General features: G+C 37.5%; 3 protein-coding genes across 4 annotated transcripts in view; 2 read left to right on the top strand and 1 right to left on the bottom strand.

Moving 5' to 3' along the window:
- Positions 1-3,776: 3,776 nt before the first annotated feature.
- Positions 3,777-7,177, bottom strand: LOC113119490 (replication protein A 14 kDa subunit). The gene is made up of 4 exons (XM_026289021.1): positions 6,942-7,177; positions 6,631-6,705; positions 4,802-4,910; positions 3,777-4,719 (listed from the first exon to the last, which is right to left on the bottom strand). The coding sequence occupies exons 1-4, from the start codon at positions 7,038-7,040 to the stop codon at positions 4,637-4,639; spliced, it is 366 nt and encodes a 121-aa protein (XP_026144806.1). The 5' UTR covers positions 7,041-7,177; the 3' UTR covers positions 3,777-4,636.
- Positions 7,178-8,006: 829 nt separating this feature from the next.
- LOC113119489 (UBAP1-MVB12-associated (UMA)-domain containing protein 1-like) lies at positions 8,007-17,068 on the top strand. 2 transcript variants are annotated; one of them, XM_026289020.1, is made up of 4 exons: positions 8,007-8,025; positions 8,396-8,496; positions 11,871-11,956; positions 15,259-17,068. In XM_026289020.1, exons 2-4 carry the CDS (start codon positions 8,418-8,420, stop codon positions 15,535-15,537), a joined length of 444 nt encoding a protein of 147 aa, XP_026144805.1. In that variant the 5' UTR covers positions 8,007-8,025; positions 8,396-8,417; the 3' UTR covers positions 15,538-17,068. The 2 variants fall into 2 exon arrangements, with proteins under 2 accessions (XP_026144805.1, XP_026144804.1); XM_026289019.1 differs by having other exon boundaries at positions 8,017-8,040.
- A 1,067-nt stretch (positions 17,069-18,135) lies between these two features.
- LOC113119488 (glucocorticoid-induced transcript 1 protein-like) overlaps positions 18,136-19,996 on the top strand; it is a 34,440-nt gene continuing 32,579 nt past the window's right edge. The window contains exon 1 of the mRNA XM_026289018.1: positions 18,136-18,881. Within this exon, the coding sequence (XP_026144803.1) occupies positions 18,491-18,881 (391 nt within the window). The 5' untranslated portion in view covers positions 18,136-18,490. The remainder of the gene's footprint in view (positions 18,882-19,996) is intronic.

The following is a 19,996-nucleotide window of genomic DNA, read 5'->3' as shown; positions in this document are numbered from 1 at the left end:
TCTGCAGGTCTAAACTGGATTTCTGTCAGTATCCTCAAGCTAAAAGAGGAGAAGACCTCTCTCTCACCTCAAAACGTGCTTTATAATATTAACTATATTTATTTATTTCAACGATAGCGCAAAAAAAAAAAAAAATCACTTTTGTAAGGTTTAAAATATTTTTTGTGTCACAATTTAGGCTTTTCATGATCTTAAAAGAAAAATAAATACATTAATAAAAACAAATATATTGTCTTATAATTAAAAGCACAGAATAAATCTTTAAATAAATTGTAGACGACTTTTGTGCATTTATAGAAAATTACTAAAAAATCTATTTAATTATTTAAGGATGGAATTGTGTGTGTGTGTGTGTGTGTGTGTGTGTGTGTGTGTGTGTGTGTGTGTGTATAAAAAACATATATGCCCATATATGTTGTCAATATCTCATATAAAAGCTCAAATAATAGATGTTTATGAGTCCCTTGTTTGTCCTGAACAGTTAAACTATCTACACATTCTTTGGTTTCCCAGCATCTTTTGTATATTTAAACACTTTCCAGCTGTGACTTGATTTTGACACTGAAGACATCTGAGGGACTTATACACATCTATTAGAAAAGGTTCACACATTCACTGATTCACTGCAATAAGGGCTGGGGGTGAAAACTTTTGAACAGGATGACGGTGTGTGTTTCACTTATTACTGTCCTTCAGAAACTACAGAAAGACACTTACATGTTTCCCACCAGACTAAATAAGTACAGTTAACCCTCAGTTTGTCTATCACACTGTTATGGTGACATGAAGTCGTTCTCCAGTGTAGAAACAGTAATAAAGAACGAGAGGCTTTGTTCAAACTGTGGATCTGGTATCGACTTGTTTTGAGTGTTTGCTTCAGCTACACAGGTCAGAAAATGGTCACGTCACATACCCTATTCCCAACCTTGTCATCTTTTAAAGATAAGGACATGAATGCACATTCCTCCGTCCGTTTAATAGACCTCAGCTTTTGAAAAATGTGGAGACTATCAAACCCTCATTGAGTGAAATACCTCCCAACCTGACAAGCTACAAAAAAGTGACAGGGCAACGAGGCACTGAAGAATGACTTACAGCGAGGAGGAGTCGGAGAAAATCAGTGGACAACCACAGCAAATACAGCTGTCAGAAATCATAAATCTGCTTAAAAACACCTCAGACATGGTGCTGTTGTAGTCTCATCTAAGCTCAGCTTCAGTATGTAAAGATCAGATCACAGTAAGTTGTATTTTTAAACAGCACTGAAGATGTCACTTGCAGCACTAAGTCACGAGGACAAACTTGACAATTGATAAAAGTGATATATGCAGCACGTCTGTTATATTTACACCCTTGAGATTTTTGTCCTCATTCTTACAGTGGCTGTTCAACATGAAATGTTTGAGTCAAAGGTGAAAAGTTTGACTCTATGAAACTGTCATTGTGTTTTACATCATAATATAGGCCCATATCTAATTTCTTCTGACCTGTACAGAGTGCAAACCAGTGTATTTATACCTTAAAGCGCTATTTAGTCCATCAACATTAGTTTTGTTGGTATAAACTGATGTATATAGGTTGGTTAAGTGATGTTTAATTGAAAAAAGTGTTATAAGTTAAAGCCATATAGTATAACCATAATGTAGGCCTACTTTATTTGCTGACAGTATGAGAAGGACATGTTAACTTCTTCTACAAATCGTTTCTGATTGAGTTCCTCTCAACTGCTCTACTTTACATCCCATTTTTCATTTTTAATCATTTCAGTTCTTTCATAAATATGGCCAAATTGAAGTAAATTCCCAATCTGCTGCCTGGGGCGCATCAATGGGAGTCCTGACAAGGAAAAACGAATGGAGTGGCGTTTCAATCATCCTGTGCCTTCAAGCGCAAGAACCAACCGCAGAATGAGCTCGGACTTCTGCACGGTGCGAAGCTCAGTGTAAACAAAATATGTGAAATGATATGTGACTTCAAAGTGCTGCAGAGATTTGCTGTTTCGCGGCGCTAAAGACAGTTTAACGGCCCTGGGAACTTACATGTGTGACCACAGGCTACGAATGGTTTCTTGAAGCCATTGTGCGCGGGTGATTTGTTAAACATGTCAGGAGATGATATGCAGAAGCCTTCCCGCGGCACTGAGTACATCCGTGGAGAAAAAAGATCTGAAGCAAACACTTAAACCCAAGATGAGCCCCAAAAAAAGCCCATTTTAAAAGGAAGACACATTATTAAGCAGGTCAGATACATTCTGTCAGCATGTTGTGTCTCTGTCTTATTTAAAGGTCAAGGTCACTGCCAATGGCATTGAATTTCTAGTTTTGACATTTAATCTTATAAATCTTTTTAATCTTACATTTTTACAGTAACTTTAATAGGATTCATAGACATTTCTTTTATAGATAGCACTGTGCAGACGTTTTGTATTTTCACCAACAAAGAAATTGTTTTAAGACGGTCCTGTTAAAACTTTTAGGCACTTGTGTGAAAATGCTGTAAAGTGAAGATGCTTTCAAAAATAATGTCATAAACAGATTTCACTTATCAATTAACTTTCTTTAACTAAATTAAATCTACATTTGGTGTGAGCATCGTTTGTGTTTAAAGGAGCTTTTTCCCTCGGTGCAGTTTTTCAGGTAGCTTAGCAGGAAGGTTTCTTCAAGCATCTTGGAGACTTTAGTCTGTCTCGGTTTGTTCTGTTTCTTCGTGTTATTTCAAATAAATGTTTGGAAATGTAATCTGACATTTCCTACTCACACACTTCAGCAGAGGCTTAAAACCTAATATGATGTTACTTTTTTCCAATATATTGCAATTTGTCAATTCTTTGCATATTTCTCCACATACTATACTTCCACACTCCTGTGTGAACCTGCAACAATATGGCAGCTGCTTGACCTCAGGCAACTCCTCACCACACCGGTGAGCACCTATTGATCATCATATAAGTACTACAGTATCTGAATGCATCTCTTATTCTAATGGTGTGCGTGTATCCTGATGGAGATGGTTTGTCTTGTCATAAACATGGTAACTATACTAAAGCGACTGCATGAGGGATTTGGGTCATTCACCCCCTCTCTGACACTTTGTCATTTACTGATTGATGAATTGTGTGATGGAACAAGTTTTTTTTTTTTTTTTTTTTTTTCGGAGAATTATTATCCTCCCTCACATTATTAAAAAAGTACATTCCAGGATTTGTGTTCTAGTATAGAATCTGAAAATAGTCTTATTCAGACAAGACAATCTGTCCATAATAATAATCCATAATAAGGCTTCATCCAGTGGAAAAAGTCCATCATTGATCTGTGCATACTTCTCCCCTAATTCTGTGTTTTTCAGTGTAGAAAGCAATATTATGGATAGAGGGATTAGTCAAAAACAAGTTAAAGCTAGAAAGCCTTAATGATGGATTTGTTTCTTACCAACAGTTTCGCTTCTCAAGTTAACTGATGGACTGGAGTGGTTTGGATTATTGTGATGTTTTTATCAGCTGTTTGGACTCTCATCCTGACGGCACCCATTCACTGCAGAGCATCCATTGATGAGCAAATGTATCCGTTCAGATTAAGAAACAAACTCATCTAGTCTACATCTTGTAGACTGAACCAGAGGCCTAGTAGCTTTTTAAAAAAAACCTGATTGTCATTCATGAGTGATTTACATTTATAGGTTTATTGTATAGAAGAAATACTTAAAAAAAAATTTAATTCTTTAATTTAAGCCTTGTCTTGGCTTTAGAGAAGTCGGAAGTCACAAGCTGTCAGATACTTGACCGTTTAGTTTAACTCTTTATTGCCATCTAGTGGTAAAATATATATGCAAACAGAACACCAGAATAAATTAAACTGGTGGCGCTTTCAGGAAATGTTGTCAGACAAGCATAGAATAAAACGAGCTGGAAATAATTTTTGAACGTAGAATGTGCAATATGTCTGTAGACCAACCTCATATCTTGCTTTTTTCAATAAAACAGTATAAAATGTATCAATTTCTGTCAATACAATAACTGCAATGTGCATAACTTGTTTTGCAGTAATATGATATAGAAAACTTCTCTACACAAAACTACATCATAACATCGTTTAAACTTGATTGTTCCCCATTAAATCCAGTTAGAATAAACATCTGTGAACCAACATTGAATATAATCTCATGCTTTTCGTATCAGCGTACAGTCAATGTGAATTTAAACCGCATGTTAACCTTATTTAGAAACAAACACATCAGTAAAGTTCACTTCAGTTGGAAATATACATTTAAGAAATCAAATACATTCTGTACTTCATCCATAAGATCGAACACACCAACCTTTGTAATAATTAAATTAAGTGGAGGCAAATCCATTTTAGTTGAGAGATTGAATTAGTTCTATTGAGAGATTGGTTTGCTAGCTTTTATATATGAATTACAGAAAATATTTGATTTCTTAAATTTTGCCTCAAAATCACAATTTGATTTATGATTAAAAAAAAAAAAAATTAATTCCAAAATTATGTTGTAAAATGTAACCAAGGGTTTTACGGTTTTATTTCAAGAACCGAAAACAAAATGTTTACATTCTTTTTATTTTTTTACAAACAGTAAATATCCAATTATACAGAAACTGTAAAAGGCAAATAAAATGTGCAGTTTAACCACTTAAGGACACCTCAAACGGGTAATACTGGGGGAAATCATGGAGAACTTTCAGGCCTTCATTGTACAGCTCCAAATCTACAAAACAAATGAAAATGGTTTATATCCCAGTGAATGAAATGACAAAAATAAAACTCAGAATCAATATAATAATGTGTACCAAAAGAGGTTTTGTCCTCTCGATATGGAGTATATGAAACAGCCATAACGGTCCCTTTGTTCGACACCGTCCCAATAACCTCCACAATCCCACTCAGCTCTTCATCCAGCTAAATGGGACAGAAGAAAGAGTGACGTTACCTCCTTAAACACTAGCAATAACACACACACACACACAGACAGAGAGAGAGAGAGAGAGAGAGAGAGCTGCAGTACAGGTGCTGGTCATATAATTAGAATATCATCAAAAAGTTGATTAATTTCACTAATTCCATTCAAAAAGTGACACTTGTATATTATATACATTCATTACACACAGACTGATATATTTCAAATGTTTATTTCTTTTTAATTTTGATGATTATGACTGACAACTAATGAAAATCCCAAATTCAGTATCTCAGAAAATTTGAATATTACTTAAGACCAATACAAAGAAAGGATTTTTAGAAATCTTGGCAAACTGAAAAGTATGAACATGAAAAGTATGATCATGTACAGCACTCAATACTTAGTTGTGGCTCCTTTTTCCTGAATTACTGCAGCATGCGGCGTGGCATGGAGTCGATCAGTCTGTAGCACTGCTCAGGTGTTATGAGAGCCCAGGTTCCTCTGATAGTGGCCTTTAGCTCTTCTGCATTCTTGGGTCTGGCATATCGCATTCTTCTCTTCACAATACCCCATAGATTTTCTTTGGGGTTAAAGTCAGGTGAGTTTGCCGGCCAATTAAGAACAGGGATACCATGGTCCTTAAACCAGGTACTGGTAACTCTAGCACTGTGTGCAGGTGCCAAGTCCTGTTGGAAAATGAAATCTGCATCTCCATAAAGTTGGTCAGCAGCAGGAAGCATGAAGTGCTCTAAAACTTCCTGGTTTACGGCTGTGTTGACCTTGGACCACAGCAAACACAGTTGACCAACACCAGCAGATGACATGGCACCGCAAACCATCACTGACTGTGGAAACATTACCCTGGACCTTAAGAAACATGGATTGTGTGCCTCTCCTCTCTTCCTCCAGGCTCTAGGACCGTGATTTCCAAAGGAAATGCAAAATTTACTTTCATCAGAGAACATAATGTTGGACCATTCTGCAGCAGTCCAGTCCTATTTTAAGCGAGGAGCTTCTGATGGTGTCTGTTGTTCAAGAGTGGCTTGACACAAGGAATGTGACAGCTGAAACCCATTTCTTGCATTCGTCTGTGCGTAATGGTTCTTGAAGCACTGACTCCAGCTGCAGTCCACTCTTTGTGAATCTCCCCCACATTTTTGAATGGGTTTTGTTTCACAATCCTCTCCAGGGTGCAGTTATCCCTCTTGCTTGTGCACTTTTTTTCTACCACATCTTTTCCTTCCCTTTGCCTCTCTATTAATGTGCTTGAACACAGATTTCTGTGTACAGCCAGCCTCTTTTGCAATGACCTTTTTGTCTTGCCCTCCTTGTGCAAAGTGTCAATGGTCATCTTTTTGACAACTGTCAAGTCAGCAGTCTTCCCCATTATTGTGTAGCCTACACAACTAGACTGAGAGACCATTTAAACTAAGGCTTTGCAGCTGTTCTGAGTTAATTAGCTGATTAGAGCTTGGCACCAGGTGTCTTCAATATTGAACCTTTTCACAATATTCCAATTTTCTGAGATACTGAATTTGGGATTTTCCTTAGTTGTCAGTTATAATCATCAAAATTAAAAGAAAGAAACATTTGAAATATATCAGTCTGTGTGTAATGAATGAATATAATATACAAGTTTCACTTTTTGAATGGAATTAGTTTAGACACTATATATTCTATGACCAGCACCTGTATAACGTTACTGATCGGATCACTCACAGGTTCATTGAGCTCCACTGATGCAGACTTTCCTTCTCCATCTGACAGACTAAGAGTCTTTCCTGATGGATGCACCTGTCAACACACAACCATACTCAAATCACTTACATTCTGCATTATGAATATGCATGATAATATTGAAAATAAGAAAATGATTGGCTTTAATAGGCTCGTCTTGCTGTCGTGGGATTCTGAACACTCCTATCATATATCAGTAACATTAATTGTTCATTATACAGTTAAAAGGTTCAGTACGCAGTAAATGCATGAACACATGTTGGTTTTTAACACTGAGTACAGTGTAACGTTACCTTTTCTAAGCGTCCAACGAAGCAGACCGCTCGACCGATGTACTGAGCCAGCATCGACGCGTTGATTCGGGGCTTCGGAGACTCGTAAACGCCTGTCATTCTGGATGTTTACGGCTAATCATATAAAAATAAAAATAAAACCCGAAACGACTCACAACAACCAGTCGAGGACAACACCAGAATCGCGGGAAAACTTAGAGCGAGTGACGTATTGCCCGATGACACCGTTTCCGGTGCGTCAGACAAAAATGTTAGAAATATATTAACTATAGTTCCTAGCTGTGGTCGAATCGGTTCTTTTAGACACTTAAAATTGTTGTTGTTGTTATTATTATTATTATTATTATTATTATTATTATTATTATTATTATTATTATTATTATTATTATTATTATTATTATTATCATCATTATTTGTATTTGTATCGCAAGTCCAATGATCAGTTAACAGTATAATTCTAAGTATATCAAAATACAGTATAACATTGTGTTGAGCAGATATGCAAGGATTAGGAAAAGAGAGCAAACATTAAAAGCAACTTAAAAGCTTTACAGAGACCTAGTGCGTTTTGCTTTCCAATCAAGAAGTAACTAGGTTATAATGTTTCATTTCTGTAAAAATAAAAAAGCTGGGTTTAAGCCAATTTTGTTCATGGTATTTTCCTATAATTACGTTCTTACTTGATCTATTTTAGCCCATTGATAATATGTCACATTATACAACACATTATTTGTGTATATATCTTTTTTTATTATTATAATCCTGGTTAATTAATAACAAAGTCCTTTTAAGACTATAAGGTATTCTTTATTAATAAGCACTTTAATTGTTTTTCTAATCAAGGTTTTCACATTTGTATTGGTGTGAAAATATTTATAGAAACATTCATTATTATTATTATTATTATTATTATTATTATTATTATTATTATTATTATTATTATTATTATTATTATTATTATTATGTAGGATTTTGTAGGTTTTTCTTAAACGAAAATAAATCTTTTCCTGCTTTGGTTTTCACACGGAGCGAAAAAGCAGTTGGACACGGCGTGGGAAGAACTCGTAAACAAGACTTCAGTCGAGTTAACGTCAGCTCGGTTATTACCTTATGTCTATGGTTTATTACAACCGAAATTAAATATTATTCATGTATGATTTAAAGTAAGACAGTATTTATCTCAAAGAGGTTGTTGTTTTTGTTGTTTACAGTATTACAGCAGAGATGTTTATGGCAGCCTTAGCGCGTGACTGTTTAAAAACTAACGCGTGCTTACTCGCTCGTCTCTAGAGCTGTTCAGAAAAAACAAAACAACATCCCGGTATTCAAGCTACGTTATAAATTTAAATAGTCCACGATCGTGTACTGTTTTCGAATCCATAAAGACTAGATACATCCGAATAGTGACACTCGCCTAATTTCGCCATCTGCTCGTTTGTTGTTGGGTGACTCAGACTTTCATCACAGAGACACAAGATGTTGAAGTTTCTGGGATTCAAGAATGACGGAGCCAGGAAATCTTCTGAGAGAGAAACTGATGGATTTGTCATCATTGGTGAGTAATTTGATCAGTTTTAGAAGTGTCTTTATTAGTGTCCAAATTTTTTATTTATTTTTTTCTTAGTGGACTACCACATCTGATTTAACACAAGAGGGCGCTATAATTCAATCCTCACATTTAGTGTGAAGGCTGTAGTTCACCAGTAGAAGAAAGATTTATCTTACTCTGTACTAAGTATGATTAATTAAGCCATGGTATGTTATATATTGTGCCCTGGAGTGGATATGAATGGCCAAGGGTCAGCGTCAGTTAAATGATCTGACTTTGTAATCTTGACAGATACAGTGAAACCACACACCACCTCCTTTTGTTGTGCTTGTTGCAGCAATTAGGCTTGATGCTTTATGTTTTCTGCTTGTCAGACAGCTCCATGGTAACATATATTTGCACTTCTGGCAGACGGGAAGCATATAATCTTCAATGTGACTATATTAGAGGGAATGTAGGTCAAAGGGAAAGCGAGATCCCATGCTTCATAAAGTGCAGGATATGTTGACTGAGGGCTCGAGCCAGATTTGAGAAGCTCATTCAGTGTGCCCATGTAGTTTGAGGAAATACTGCGAACCGGGGAATGGAAAATTACCACTAAATATTTGAGGATAGATGGATGTTTGGCAAACTCGAATGCTTCTGTAATTTTAGGCTAACCATGCTGTGAGAAAGCTTTGGAAATGACCAGAGGAGGGACCATGAGGCTTTTCATTTAAAAGCGGATGTTTCTTCAAAGCCTGCCGTTCTGGATTGCCACTTAACTCTTGTGACATTCATTTGAACTGCTATCAAAGTACCGCATTTGCGTATTGTCAGGAAGTCAGAAAGGCTAGGCTTCAATGATAGATTATAGAGTATATATGTTATTGCTAAGTTCATGGTTTCATATTGATTTTACAGAGTGCATTTGGATCTGGGACTAAATTCTACAATAAATTATTACTCATTTTTACCTCTCATTCTTTATGCAAAGTTGCAGTGTTATAAAATGATTATTAAATATTATTATTCTATAGATTTTTCAGTCTTAATCTTCTAAGTACTTTCTCAGTATTTCAGGTTGTAGTGATTTACTCAGTGATGTTTGAAACCTCTTTTATTCTCCAGTTTAAGTAGTGTGCTAATCAACAGGAACACAAACTGTTCATGATGTAAGATGTAATTAAACCTTGCTTCATGTGTCCCAGTCTCACTACTTTAGGATAGAATATGGTAGAAATGAACTCAACCCAATCAAGTGCTCTGGCTCAACCAGAAATTGACAAAACTGTTTTCTCAGACTGCAGCAGAATAGATTTGTTGGTCCTGTTTGGAGCATTAAATATGGTTTGGTTATGAAACTTAGCTTATTCTTAAAGTGAGCTGACGGTCTGAAATTTCTAGGAGTCTAGGAGCAGATTTTTTTAAAGCAAGTTCAGTTCTTTTTTCCTGAACAAATGGAATAGCAGTTGACCATTGGTCGTGTGTAGTGTCATTGACCTGTGTATCATCAGGTGCATGTGGCTGGAGATCAAAAGTGTGAGCGGATCGCCCCCAGCACATTAGACCAGGCTCACTTGACCTGGGTTTGTGGACCTGGGTGACAATGCTGCCGTGATTTCTGACTATATAGGCTTACGTTGCATTATTTATCTGTGCCACAGATCTGCTTCTCTTGGGGAAAGCTATTCCTTGCTTTTGACTTTGAAGTGCTTACTGACCATATGTGATTTGTTGAATCACAACAGTTGCTATAAGGTAGGTGGGAGCTTAGTGAAGGCAAGGCAGGGACAGACTGTTGTGTTACATGTTATAACTCGTGTTATTACAACAGTAATTCAACTCTGGTGAATGAATTAAATAATTATGGCTCCTAGATGTAAATGTGTCTATGTGCTCTCATTTGTTTCACTGTGATGGTTATTAAAGCTGAATAAATTGATATAACACATTCCAGAAGAGCATGTGCTTAAAAAACTCAGCCATTGTCCAGTACAACCAAATTAAAGGGGATATAAAACACACAGATTCATGCAATCTCATGTTACCTATAGAGTAGTGTTGCATCTTTCATATCTCCAAAGGCTCTTTAGTTTTATCACACTTATAAAATAAAGATACAGCTTTACAATTTTTACCCAGACGAGCTAAGAGTAAGAAAGTCACAAGCACAAAAGTCACTTCACATTCGGGTGTCCAGACCTTTGACTGGTGCTGTATAGACATGGGCAGGTACGAGATTAGGACAGAAAATAGCTTATTACTTCTACATTTTGATGTTTTGATGTAAAAAGTTTGATAACATTTTAAGTGGATCTCGGAGAACAGTATAAAATAATAATAAAGGCAGTTCATGACCCCTTTAGTCCGTCCCCCGAAGACAAGGACACCCTGAACCATAGAGTTCAATCACTCGCATTTAGTTTCAATTACCCAAACTTTACTCGCAGTTTTGGTTTTTGGCTAAAAAAAAAAAAAAACGAAATGAAAGGAAGCTTTATTTTCAGCTCGGGTAAGAAATTTATTTTGGTGCATCACTACTTCCTTCTGGTTTGGAGTGTCTTATAAGAAATTCACACGGACAGAATTTTGCAGCATATATATATATATATTTGTTGGCATTTAAAGATGGTAGTTTTAAATGAGCAAAGTTGTAATAAATGTGAGCAGAGTTTGTGAGCCACCTCATGATGCAGTTGGAAACTAGGGTCCAGGAGGAACAGCTACTAGCAACCAACACCACGACCCGGTGACCTCCAGTGATTACATCGCTTTCAGTGTGAACGCCCCTCGACACAAGTCAGAACATAACCAATGGGCAGCATCTCAGAGGGACTGACTTGTGCAGGTGTTTGATGATAACAGGGAGGAGCCGTGTGTGTGTGTGTGTGTGTGTGTGTGTGTGAAGGCCCCAGAGATGAGCCAGACGCTCACTCACCAAGTCATCATTCAGCTCTGTTATTCTCAGGAGCAACAGGAAGAGGCTGGGCTTCATTTTAAAGGAGGAATTACATCATCTGCAGCTTCACACAGGGAAGAGATGTAAACAGGTGCCGTGTAGAGGATCTCTGTATCATTCATCTTTCTGTTAGTGTCTGGTTATGATTCCAAGGTGTTGCAAGTTTCTGTCAAGTAACTTTGTTGATTATAGCTGTAAGTACCCTGATGGACTAATGCTTTGTAATCTGTTAGTGTAATCAGAAAAGTACTCTGTTAAGTGTAGTTAATCCATATTATTTTCTTGGCAGCGAAGGAAAATCAATGATTCTTGCTGAAAATGAAGCTGTTGATGTGAAGGGCCCGTGATTGGCTTTGGGGCTCGCTGTGTGCTGCATAACGTACCTTTCTTCTCTGATTGATTTTAAAATGATTCAATCTTTGTATTTTTTGCTTTTCAGGTGAAACTGTTGACGAGCAGCGACAGAAGATTCAGTCCATTAACCTCGAGCAGCACACAACAAATGTAATAGTACAACCGTCTAAGGTGAGTTTGTTTCTCTTTATCTCATTAATGCTGCAACAACCTAGTGATATTACAATAAAAAACTTTGTATGAATTTGTACAGTATGATTCATACACGTTCGCAAACATGAAGGTTTACTCCTAACGCCGTCCATAAACCTTTCAGTGTAGCATAAGCAGGCGTACACATTTCTAAGAATTAGCCACCAGTCCACCAAAATGTAATATAGTTATGAGTTGCCATGAATTTGTGTTGTGACTGGATCACGGAGTCAGTAGCCGCATTTCCACTGTTGGGCCAGGGCTAATAGCACTGAGGCCAGAATAAAATAAAAAAGGGCATTTTTAATCAATTGGAAATATGTCGTTCCTTGGAAAAAAAATCTTAGTAAAGACTGAATAGTTTTGTTATGTTATGCATTCCATCTGGTGCAAGACATTTGTTATGTTGGAAAAAAGAGCCCCAGTTGTAGCAACTTTCATTTTATTATTGATATTCTACGCCAGAAAGTGGTGATTATGTTCTTTTGAACACATGGGATGGAAATGTGAAAGAAAATGTGCAAATTTGTGCTTTATTCACATATGTTTTTAATAATTTCATACATTTTGCACATTAGTTAAATTGAAAACATTGCATGGCAGCATAGCTAATGGTGTACATGTTTGTTGAGAAAAAATGTGCTGTACTTTTCTATCTGATTAAACTTAAATATGGAAGCCCGTTTCCGCCACTGAACAAAAAAGGTAATTGCATTTTTTTTTTATATTGCAATTCGAAATTGCGTAATACATATTCACAATCGCGAGTTTAGAAAGTCATAATTGTGAGATATAACCTCTCAATTCTGAGAAATTAAGTCATAACTGGGAGATATAAACTCACAATATTGATTGTTTAGTTTATATCTCGCAATTTTGACATTATAACACACAGTTGCGAGTCACTTTCAGAATTGTGAGAAAAAGTCAGAATTGCGATATATAAACTCACAATTGTGTGTTATAAAGTCAGAATTGCGAGAAGTCATAACCTTTTTAACTTTTTTTATTTAGTGGCGGAAATGAGCTTCCAGAAACGTATTATTTCTTTGCTTTGAGCTGTGTATCGAGTTCCGTTTTCAATCTGATCCTGAAGAGAGTAATTAAATCTTGAGCATCGCTCATAGAGTAATCAGTGTTAGTGGGATTTCCGTATGCCGTGTGCTGGACGAGAGAGAAAGAGCCCCTTGAGTTAGGCCAGCCGAGCGGGTGTGTGACAGGTGCCTGGTGGCAGGACTGAACAGAGCCAACATGTGCAGCTGCCATTCAGCAATCTGTTCCACAGCACCGCCTGGAGACATGTGGCCAGTCAATGACTCTCAGTCTGGAGTAAAACCCATACTTTACCCTGCAGTTATTGGAGTAGACTTGTGACAGTTTGATGCAAATTTCCAGTGAATAAGTGATGCGTGTTCCAGTGTTAAAGTCCCAATTATGAAACCAAGCGAAACAATAATCCCTTCAGAGACCTGTCGTTCACATGAAACCATTGCAGCAATCAGCAAACAACATCGATCTGACAATCCAAAATCAGGTCCCACCCTACACCTTTTTTTTCTTGTTCGAGAAGCTGGTTCACTCACGATAAGGAACAAATGGTGATTTGAATTTCCATTTCAGGCTGACTTTTAGGGGAACGAAACTGACACCACATGCAAAACATGGCCAAACGTCGACAGGAACAAAATGACACTTCACAGGATAGCTGTTGAAACGCCTCAAAAGCACATCCCCACAAATGACCAGCGAGTTGAATCAGCAGCTCTGGGACTCTTTTGAGCCACACAAGAGTGAAATTCATCACAGCTGCCAATTTAGATGCTTGGATGCATAGTCCAATCCAAGAATTATATTTCGAAATTTGAATTAATTAAATTTTAGTCTGTTTCTCATCATAGGGGTTCAAAGCACTTGGAATATAGTGCTCCACTCATATGGACTGCATTTGTTGTGCTCTTTAGCCTCGGGGCTTGACAGTTTTCAATCACATCCACTTTCATTGTATGGAAGTTTAGAGTTCCACCTTATTCAGTTCAGTTAGTTATTTGGGTTTTGCTTCTCATGTTACAGTAAAGAACTGGCATTAATGGATTATTACTCTTTGTCTGTCATGTGTTTGGCATTGATGTAAGACAAACAGGAAAGGTAAGAGTGTGAAAGCACCTCCACAACTCTGACAACCAGTTCCAGACACACCAGCTAAAGTCTCAAAGCTTTGCTCGTTTCATCACAGAAAAGCTAACATCTTTTTGTGCATTTAGTGTCATATTTGACCTTAATTAGTAATGCACAGAAATGACAATGTCTCGCACAAACTACTGTATGTTTTACTATCTACACTGGCTTTCAAAAGTTTGGGGTTGGTCACATTTATTTAAGATTTATATTACGTTTTTTCTCTTTTAAAAAAAAAGAAATATCTTTTCCCCAAAGCTAGAAAATAAGCTGTAAAAACAGTAATGTTATGAAATATAATTACAATATCAAATAAGTGTTTTCTATTTTAATGTATTTTAATTTGTTGTCTATTCCTATGATATAAAGCTGAATTTTCATCTTCATTACTCCAGTCTTCAGTGTCACATGACTAATAAGATTATTTGCTGCTCAAGAAAATCATTTCTAATTTATCATCAATGAAAATAAAGATTTTTTTGATGATTGGACAGTTTAAAAGAACAGCATTACATGTTTTGTAAGATTATAAACCTTTCATCAATTTAAAGTCTAAGTTTAATTTAAGGCTTACTGCCCCCTGAACTTTTGAACAGTAGTGTAGTTGATTTGCTCCAATGTACAAACCGTTTTAAACTAGTTATAATCTACGTACTGTACTCAATGCACGTGTGCCCCAGTACTCGTGTTAAAGTGTGTTCAGCTCTAGTTGTGGTACAGCATGTGACTTCCTTCATCGAGATGTTTCAGGCCTGTAATGACTCCTCATCCACCTCAGACAAGACCAGATTTCTCATCTCTGCAGCCTTTGCTCTTTATTTGGGGTACTGATAAGACCTAGATTTTATAGATCATAGAAATGAATTGACTATTGACTATTTATGTAGTCATAACAGAAGAAACTAATAAAGAAACTAATATCTGACATATATCACCCAGCCTTGATTAAAATGAGTTTAATCTTAATTAATGAGGATTTAAAGAGCTTGCTCACAGTGGCAGTTTGGTAAATGGTAGATAGTTGAGTTGACTGATAATAACAGTGCTGCTCCTCGACAGATCTGGTGTCTCAGTTTTCACTGAGGATTTTCTTTCTTTTTGTTCAGCCATCCGGTGCTGGGAGCAGAGGATTTACAGAGACGACTCGACCTTCCTCCCAACCCACGTCTGCCAAGATGTCCTCAGAAACACACGCTGTAGACGCCACCCCGGCCCTCCCTGAGCTTCTAGGAGACATACCTTTCACTTTAGCCCCACACATCCTGGCCATGCAGGCGGGACTGCCCTTTGTCACAGATATCACCTTGCCTCACAACATAAATGACAAACTAACCAACTTTCGTTATGACTTCACCTTGGAGAACTCAGTGCTTTGTGAGCCGTGACTCTTTGGCCATCGGTTATATCACGAAACCCGTGGTGAACTATGAGCCTTTCCTCTTTAACCGTTTGCCTCTTAAATAAACCAAGATCTAGTTTAGCTGACAGAAATCAGTCTTCTGTCCTTTTAGTTTAAATAAGTTAGCATCAACATGGTTTACAATCTCTGGGGGTTTTGCACTCGATTGTGAGATGAGCATTACTGTCTTGTTTTAACACATGTAGAAAGTAGTTCAAATTTTTACGGGTGTACAATCTCTCGGGTGTAAAAGACACTGTAGCATAAGATGATGTGCTGAACTGAAATAGGGTTGTTTTGAAACTGCTAGGTTTCTTAGTAGTTTCATTGTGCTGGTTGATGTTTCAGACGTCACGGTCTGTGTTGGCCTTCTTTAGTTTTTTTCGTACTTCTGCAAAGACGCACTGTAATTTATAGAATCGGTTTTAAGGTCATTGACTCAAAACAGCCAGGGAAATGTATTATATATTAATACATCTCTCAGTGATCTTTAAATGCATGTAAAATAAATAACTCAGTAATAGAATTATTTTATTCAAATACAAATTATATTTAAAAAAACACTCCCTGTCTGCTATTGGTCAGTCAAACAGATTGTCCCGCCCTAAACAGTTGCTATTGGTTGAGTCAGATGTCTGGTTGGGATGTGCAAACAGAACAATGTCCTGATACTGGTGTAGTGTTTTGCTCTTTTCAAGGAAATCAGGATAGAATATATCTTACTTGTACTTGTTTGTATAAAATGCTGGGATATGAAGTGTTTTACTCTCACAAAAATTACACACATCACTTTAAGTTTCTTATGAATGGAGTGCACTTAAAATCACGAGACAGACATCGGAGGGCTTTTTATAAATAGGCAAATATCATATCTCTCTGTTCCTAAAAGTGTGCTTTTTCCTTGTTTGTGTAAATATAAATACCTCGACTGTTGTTTGGTTTTAATGCATGACGGTTTTAAGTTCTGCCTAAACATGACACACCCCATTTTGGGAGGCAGATATGTATTCCGAACTAAGTTTCATTGCAAAAATGTGCACATGGGTTTTAGTAGGATTTACTGTTCTGTTTGAATATGCCACACAGTTGTTGAACAGTTTTTTCTTGTTTTTCTTTGATCTGAATTTCAGTTAATGAATGGGTTTCATCATTGTGTGTGCTGCTATTTACACAATGCACTCAGGAGTTCAGCTGGCTCAAGTGTTTACTTAATAGCGGCTGATACTACTTCATATCTCACTTTTAGACTCATTAGTCCGTTTTGATTTGTCTTTCCAACATGGTTATTTTATTTAAGCTTCCTCCGAATGTATCTTACTTAACTATCCTTTTCAAACGTGTACTGAAGTAATCAAAGTTGTGTTTGCGCTATAAAAATGTCTGTAAAATAATTGACTCACCTTAACTCCTTTGTTGGATTCCTGGATATCTCGAACAAAATTCATCATTGTTTCTGATCCCACATGATTCTGAGCATGTAATATGATGTTGTTTCATTAAAATCTTATTTGACAACATTGCTTTGTTGCAATTTGCTGTTTTGCATATTCATATCTTGAAAATATTATTCAGCCCATCTAAGGATTTATCACAGATTTACTACAGGGTAAATAAAAAACAAAAATGTTACCCTGGACCACAAAACCAGACATAAGTTGCACGGTTGTATTTGTAGCAATAGCCAATAATACATTGTAAGGGTCAAAATTATACATTTTACATTTATGTCAAAAATAATTATGATATTAAATAAAGATCATGTTCCGTGAAGATATTTTGTACATCTTCTATGGTAAATATATCAAACCGTAATTTTTGATTAGTAGTATGCATTGCTAAGTGATTCATTTGGACAACTTTAAAAGCGAATTTGTCGATATTAAAAAATGTTTGCACTCAGATTCCAGATTTTCAAAGTCAGCCAAATATTATCCTGTCCTAACAAACCTTACATCAATGGAAAGCTTATTTATATAAATCTCAATATCAAAAAATGGACCCTTATAACTGGTTTTGTGGTCCAGGGCCACAAATGTAAAGGTTTACCAAATTGTCAAATCTAAATTTAAAACGTGTGACAACTTGCCCCAGCCTGACATTTCTATCCTGATAGCTCACGTTAATATTGTAAGTTGACCCTAAATGTGTCAGTGTGGTTCACTTGTTTGCCTAGTAGCTGTATGAAAAAAAAAATTCTACGTGGTTGAAACCAACATATAAAAACCACTTACAGAGAAACACACATTTATATTATATTGCATTACAGTTTGAGATTCAACACTTGTGACAACTAGCCCCGGCTTCTCACGCATTGCTAACTTTTGCATTGCTTACAGTTAAGTCCGTTACACTGACCATCTGTGTTATTATCTAGTACTAATGTTTGCACTTTCAGATCAGTCACTGAGTTTACAATCCAAACCAATAGCAAGGCAGAATCCCGAACGTTCTAAACAACAATAAATCTATTGGCTCTCTCTAAGTCCATCATTTTCGCCAGACCAATCATATTTTAGTTCGTTCACGCGATGCTCCAATCAGAGGCCGTAAGAGCGCCGGAGGCTCCCGTCCACGCATCTCAGTGACTGCGCCGCTGGAGTGCCTGTCATTTGGAGTAACACCAGGCGAAAGAGGGGTGCTGAGACACACGACAGTCGGGATAAGCGTCAACTTTTTTTTAGGTTTCCAGACTCGGATGAACTCCTGACACATTTTAAAGACTGGTCAGCGTCAACCAAACACCTGCCACAAACCGTCGTTCAAGGAAACTAACATACGTTGCTACAAACTCAGCGCTCTAACCGACAAACCGAAGTTGCGCGCTAAACCAGCACTGTAACTGTTAAAGAAGTTTAATCAATGACTTAACTTAATGAATGCCTGGGGAGGAATTTATTCGAGTATTTTGCAGTGAAACTAGCACATAGTAAGGTCCAGTCATGTCAGCATCACCTGTGCACTCAGCTCGAGTCAGGCGCAGCAATGACGAGTCCCCCATCAACGCCTCCTCTTCAGCATCATCATCATCATCCTCCGGCAACACGAGCCGGTTGCAGCCCATTCGCGCCACGGTGCCCTACCAGCTCCTGCGTGGAAATCAGCAGCACAGCCCGACCCACCCTCCGTCCTCCTCCTCCTCCTCCTCCTCCTCCTCGGTCGCAAGCAACACCGATCCCACCGCATCACCACCAGCCCAGCAGCGCAGCTCCAGTCCCGGCAGCGCGGCAGGAAGCGGCCCGCTGGACGCTCGTCTGATCCCGCGGCAGAGGCGCTCTCCCCCGGAGCACAGGAGCTCACCGGAGCGCTGCCCTCCTTCACCTGTCCTCAGAGGTAAACAACAGGCCTGCTTCTTCATCTGCCACCATTCATTTAACTCCAGCATCTTCACATACGCTGCTGCTGCTGGAGTCGTTTAATCGGGTCGAGCCGTTTATCATGAAAACAACATCCATTCTTCATTTATAACAGTTATTATAACAGAAACGCGAGGTTTATATGCATCTTAGATTTATATACAGTGAGTACATAATATATAAAATGCTTTAGGCCCGATTAGTTATATCATAGCCGAACGCGTTGATATAGAATGTAAATAATAATGGTGTTTGTGCATTATGATCGTGGCTGTGACTTAAAACGTAGCGAGCTCCCTAGACAGACAACGTATATCCTACTGGAACGCGTCCTGCGCGATGACGTCTATGTAGTGTGCTCGCTAGGATTTGGGACACAGCCCGCGCTGGTTCTGCTCCTGCTAAAGCTAGCGGTGGTGGAGATACGTAAACACCCGCATAACTCCTAATATTGGCGTTATTTCTGTGTTTCCGGTCCTATATGAGATGGTATATGTGTTTCTCAGGGTTGTAGTTAATTAGAATTATGTGTGCAATTGGAGGCTGAGTGACGAGGCCCCCTGTGTGGCCTACACACACACACACACACACACACACACACAACCTAAACCCCGCTGTTATGCTTCATAACACACTATTATGAAACATAACACACTATTATGAAACATAAGTGGTGCAAATTGAGCACCTAAAGCCTTATTTAACCATTTCTATGGCTTTCACTTTATGTGCTGACTGTGTATCAAGGATAAATTAATGAGAATGGCATCTAAGAATCTATTCATTTATTCCCAAGAATTCATTAACATATTGATATTCAGGCAAAAATAAATAAATAAATAACATATTTAATGCATTACTACTTGGTGATTAGGTATTAGACACTGTTGTCATTAAAAAGAAATTGGTTTATGGGGATTTAACAACAATAATAATTAGGCACCAGAAATCTATTTTGACCACTAATCTACTAAGAGATCATAGACACACAAACACACACACACACACAAACATACAGATGCTTCTCAATTAATTAGAATGTCGTGAAAAAGTTCATTTATTTCAGTAATTCATCTCAAATTGTGAAACTAA

This window comes from Carassius auratus, chromosome 19, assembly GCF_003368295.1.
Source record: "Carassius auratus strain Wakin chromosome 19, ASM336829v1, whole genome shotgun sequence".
Taxonomy (NCBI): domain Eukaryota; kingdom Metazoa; phylum Chordata; class Actinopteri; order Cypriniformes; family Cyprinidae; genus Carassius; species Carassius auratus.
The sequence above is the reverse complement of the archived record's forward strand: the minus strand, read 5'-3'. Positions and strand labels throughout refer to the sequence as shown.